At 31.5% G+C, this 4975-nt stretch overlaps 1 protein-coding gene across 1 annotated transcript; it reads left to right on the top strand.

Moving 5' to 3' along the window:
• Nucleotides 1–1667: 1667 nt before the first annotated feature.
• LOC149167331 (protein CYSTEINE-RICH TRANSMEMBRANE MODULE 12-like) lies at nucleotides 1668–2362 on the top strand. The gene is made up of 3 exons (XM_089431509.1): nucleotides 1668–1801; nucleotides 1915–2005; nucleotides 2103–2362. Exons 1-3 carry the CDS (start codon nucleotides 1738–1740, stop codon nucleotides 2146–2148), a joined length of 201 nt encoding a protein of 66 aa, XP_089287635.1. The 5' UTR covers nucleotides 1668–1737; the 3' UTR covers nucleotides 2149–2362.
• Nucleotides 2363–4975: the final 2613 nt, after the last annotated feature.

Raw genomic sequence — 4975 nt, 5'->3', positions numbered from 1 at the left:
TATAAGCATGATTTTATGACAAATCTTAGTCACAGTTTTCATCATGTTTTGATTAGTAAATGAATGTATGACCTAATAGATGATAATGCAACTATTTTGAGAGGGCATCAATACTTCTTACAAAATCTCAAATAATTATGAGACCCATATGTTCAGATCTATTGTTATGACCTATAAATTACACGTTTATGATGTGTTTGATGGAATGTTTGTCATGGTTGGTAGGGTTGAGGTCAAGTCCTTGTTCAATTTTTTATATCAGTAGCCTTGTCTCGATCTTATTTATCATTTCTAGAAGTTTCATGAAGTTCTGGGAAAAGGCCTGAGTTCTAACCTGAAAAAGTGGCTTAGAATTCGAGGTCGCTAGCAAAGGATTACCTGGAGAAGGTCACAATCACATGGAATCCTTGTTGTGGGAGCGACTGGAGGGTCTTAGTTGCATGGAGAGCTTGTCATGGGCATGTAATTCCCCAGTTAATCTTATCATGCAAATTTTATTAATGTTCACATTACCTGAAAATATTGAGAAATATTAGTGAATACCTTCATTTGGGAAACTATAAATTCTATTTACTAATATAAAATTTATTATTGCTATTATTCAAATTCTCAACTTGTCTTCTCAAATTTAATCTTGGATAGGATATGGACTCCTTCCATTATTCCAATTTAAATATTCATGTCACATTCCCAAATGTCATCTCACATTTACTTGGGAGAAGACATGGTCCCTTCCAATTAATTACCCAATTTTATATTCATATCACATTCCCAAATGTACTCTCAGATTTACCTGGGAGAAGACATGGTCCTCTCCAAATAATTACCAATTTATATATTCATCTCTCATCCCCAAAATGTACTCTCACATTTACTTGGGAGAAGACATGGTCCTCTCCAATTAATTACTCAATTTTATATTCATATCACATTCCCAAATGTACTCTCAGATTTACTTGGGAGAAGAGAAGTCAACTGTAAGGATGAGGGAGAAGTTATGACATTAATGAGAGGTGGTTGAGGTGGAGAAGAGAGGAGGGGCATAAAAGGGGAAGGAGGAAAGGAGAAAAGGGAGGTTGGGTCTTGCTTTTGGTTTTGGGGTTTTCTATGATTTTGAGGAATTGTTGGAGAGAGAGGGAGGGAGTATTGTTTTTCTTGGTCTTGGACACACACACTACATCTGGTTGGACTTGGGCTCGGAGGGCTAGGGAACTTGTGGAGGTTTCCTGGGCTAGGAATTACTTCCTAGTTTTCTGGGAGGTAAACCCAGTCGGTAGTCAAGAGGAACATTTCAACAGGAGCAGCAACTCAATGGCATCTCCACCAGGTGATTGGTACATGTATTCCTCTATTCATAGATTACTCATGTAAGTGATTGAAATGAAATGTTCACTATTAAAGTTGTAGGGATTAGAATTTAAATGGTAAATTATCATCGTTTAGATGTCTTGTAAGAAAATAAATTTTCGCCTCTTATTGCATTTAAATTTAGAGAATATAGATCTGTTAGAAGACCCTAGGATGCCGGTTTTCACCGAAAAAAAAAAGAAAATGTCGGTGAAGAATAATCTGATTAGCTGTGCACTTTAGACTTTGTGCTCCCTCCTCTGCTTTAGATTTACCATTGTGTATATATATCACACTAATTCTAAACAAATCCATTGCACAATCAGTTCATTATCATCACTCTTGCTGTGAGTTGAAGGTCTGAAGGTGTTGATTCTTAAAAAGCACGCCATGTCTGACAACAAAAGGTCTCCACCACCACCTGTGAGCTTCACGGAAGGAAATCCTCCTCCAGGTTCCGTATTTTCTTCACTTCTCTTCCTATCCTCCCTTTTCCTCTTTATTGTTTCGTTGACTGATAATCACAATTGATTTTCATTTCCATTAAAATGCTTTTCCTGCTATCAGGGTATCCTACGCAAGCTCCTCGGCCTCAATATGCTGAAGCTCACACTGTCAAAACGCAACAGAGAGAAGAGAAAGGATTCATTGAAGGATGGTATGAGTTAAATTCAAAATTTCATTAATATATTTGTAATTGATTGTATGTTAGGGTTTTCTGTTATTTATTTATTTCTGTGAATGTGGATCTGCAGCCTTGCGGCTCTGTGCTGTTGTTTCCTGTGCGAGGAATGTTGCTGATGAAGAGAATCAGATTAAAATGGGGAGAAAGTTGAATTATATTTTATTATTGTAGTTTCATTATGTTGTGCAAATTCTGGGATTAGATATACGATAACTATCCCCTGGAATCAATAGTTCCGCTGTGTGTATTTGTACGTTCAGTGCATGTAACCCAAAGCTTTTTCCTTAGTATTTGTATTTTGGAAAGCATTATAAAGTGTGATTTAGTGGATTTCGCCTCATCAAATTTAATGTTAAGGGACATTTTTCTCACAGCTTAAACATGTGTAATGTCCAAATAATAATAAGTCTTTCTAAAAGATCAAATAAGCTGTTATTTTTCTGTTGTGAATAAAAAGTCTTTTTATTAAAATAAATATCTGGTATGCTAAAATAACTTGCACAGCAAATTGAATAATTGTAACATTGAAATACAATTTTGCTTGTACATTTATTTTGCGTTAAAAAAGATTAAATATTTGGAAATGCAAACTTTAACTTTTAAGAATGAGAGATCAGAATCGCTTTTCAGAGTGTAAAACTCAAAATAAAAGTTGTACCTTCAGAACTTTAATCCTAATCCCTCTCGGCATATAATAGAAATAGATTTTTTCTTTCTATTTGTCCTTGAAATTCATTATATGATTTTGACGGAGATTAAATAATTTTTTTTTTTTAAATTGTTGAGTTTTAAATGGAATTTAAAAAAAATTGTATTTTAAGAGATTGATTTCTTTCTGCGCTTAATAAATTTGAAATTAAGATAAATTTATATTAATTATAAATTTGATTTTTTTTTTATTAATTATTTATCATTCATATAGATATATATATATATTATACTTAACATCAACTCCATATATATTAAACTTCCAAAGAATTATACATTCTTTTTTTGTTTTTACAGGTAGAAAACACCTCTACTCTAAACCAAAACCATGTGCCTTTATGTTAATATAAAGTTATTAGAATGTTTTATTTAAGAAGTATATTAACATATCATTTATTATTATTATTATTTTAAATGTTATGGTTTCAAATGCATTTTGAAAGGAAGGAATTACACATCTTTAGTATATTAGATTGTGAAAAGAGCTCTTATATCCACTTAACCACATAACACACCATAGATTTGATCTCTCTAGAAGCCTAATCTATACACACACACATCAAGTGTATTTTTTTATTGTTTAAATTACATTTTTGAATGTATAAAATGGATTCAGTGTCTTCTCTTAAAACATCTAACAATATAAATATCAGATCTGTGTAAAATGAGGTACATTTGTAACATAAATATGTGATCTACAAATAAACGGAGGATTTATAAAATAAATATAAAATCTATACATAATACAATAGATCTTTAAAAGCATGTTAATACAAAACCCATATCTGAAATAAATAATATAAAACATATACACAACCAAAACGACCAAAAGATCCCTCCCAGAAAAACCACGAGGAAAGATCTGTAACTTTTCCATTATATAAAAAAAACTTACAACCATTAGCTCAACTCCAATCTTCTTGCCTTCTCATCCCACATCAGAAATAGAAGCTATCACACACATAAGAACACCAAGAATTACCTTGGGAAAACCCCAATTAGGGGAAAAACCTAGCCTAATATAATTCTATTAGATTTAGTCGAAAACCCAAAGCTTGTCGGGCAGCCTGCTCAACCCTTGGTCTACACATTTAGCCAAAAAACTCATGAAGCTTGTCGCGGAGCCTACCCAACCCTTGGTTCTGAATGAGGAGACCTGCTAAAACCTTGACCTCTCACACTGGGCAGGGAGACCCTCTTCGACCCTTAGCACCTTGGTGCTTAGCGCATTTACAATGGAGACAAATCATGTGCCTAAAAACAATAATGATTGTCATTCCCGAGTCAAGATTAATCCTAACATCTTCAAAATTTACTTGGGAACTTGGATGGTATACAATATACAACTTAAAATTGCAATTAGAACACACCATTCCTTCGTCTCAAATAAAATTGACCACAATAATGTATATATAGTTTGTTTTTTAATCATATATAATATACAGTTTAGTTTATTTGATCTTAATAATCATTGTTAAAATATTAATTTTCATAATTTTGGTCTCTAGTATCTACATCACCCTTTATTTAAGTCTGTGTTGTGATCTACATCTGGTGTGCCATGATCTGCATCTGGTGCTGATGATGAACCACACTTCTATGTGATTTCTACCGAAAATACTCTTCTTAATATATACACATTTAAATATTTTTTTTGAAATATATTATTTAGGAGTCATATTGAATTCATTATTATTAATAATATTTTTTAAATACTACAAATTAATTTGATATTAAGAATTAAATGAATTACATATCTCCTTGATTTTTTATTTTATTTTTAATTACCCCTTTTCTTTAATCTTTGAAATATTTTATTATGATCAACACTAATTACTTTCTCTCCATATACATATGTATGAAGTTGAGATTGAAATAAATTATTCAACATGCATTTAAGAATATTATTTGAGTTATGTATTGAAATATTTTTAAAAACATTACCTAAGTCATGTATTGAGATATTTTTAGAAAGTATAAGAATTATACAACTCTCTGGTAGGAAGTGAAAATAAAAATGTGGTTTTTTACTTTTAGTTATTTTATTTCTCTATAATCTTGGTATAAGATTATGATATTTCATATGGACATTGAAATATTTTATTTATGGTTGGGAATGGCAGTAAAACATGCATATTCATTTTTGTTTCTTTCTTATACCCCAAAATTTTCTTGTTTAAAGAATATATATATTTTTGAATGAACATGTGTCAATTCGAGGTTGAGCATGGAAGA

Source organism: Pinus tabuliformis, chromosome 5_1, assembly GCF_031772625.1.
Source record: "Pinus tabuliformis cultivar Carrire ecotype Pingquan chromosome 5_1, CPIR1, whole genome shotgun sequence".
NCBI classification, from domain to species: domain Eukaryota; kingdom Viridiplantae; phylum Streptophyta; class Pinopsida; order Pinales; family Pinaceae; genus Pinus; species Pinus tabuliformis.
The sequence above is the reverse complement of the archived record's forward strand: the minus strand, read 5'-3'. Positions and strand labels throughout refer to the sequence as shown.

What these genes read in the sequence shown, in the direction of transcription:
- LOC149167331 (XM_089431509.1), top strand. Translation starts at nt 1,738, where the DNA reads ATGTCTGACAACAAAAGGTCTCCACCACCACCTGTGAGCTTCACGGAA. An exon ending in GGAAGGAAATCCTCCTCCAG is followed by an intron (nt 1,802 to 1,914) that starts GTTCCGTATTTT and finishes TCCTGCTATCAG; the next exon opens with GGTATCCTACGCAAGCTCCT. An exon ending in AAAGGATTCATTGAAGGATG is followed by an intron (nt 2,006 to 2,102) that starts GTATGAGTTAAA and finishes GTGGATCTGCAG; the next exon opens with CCTTGCGGCTCTGTGCTGTT.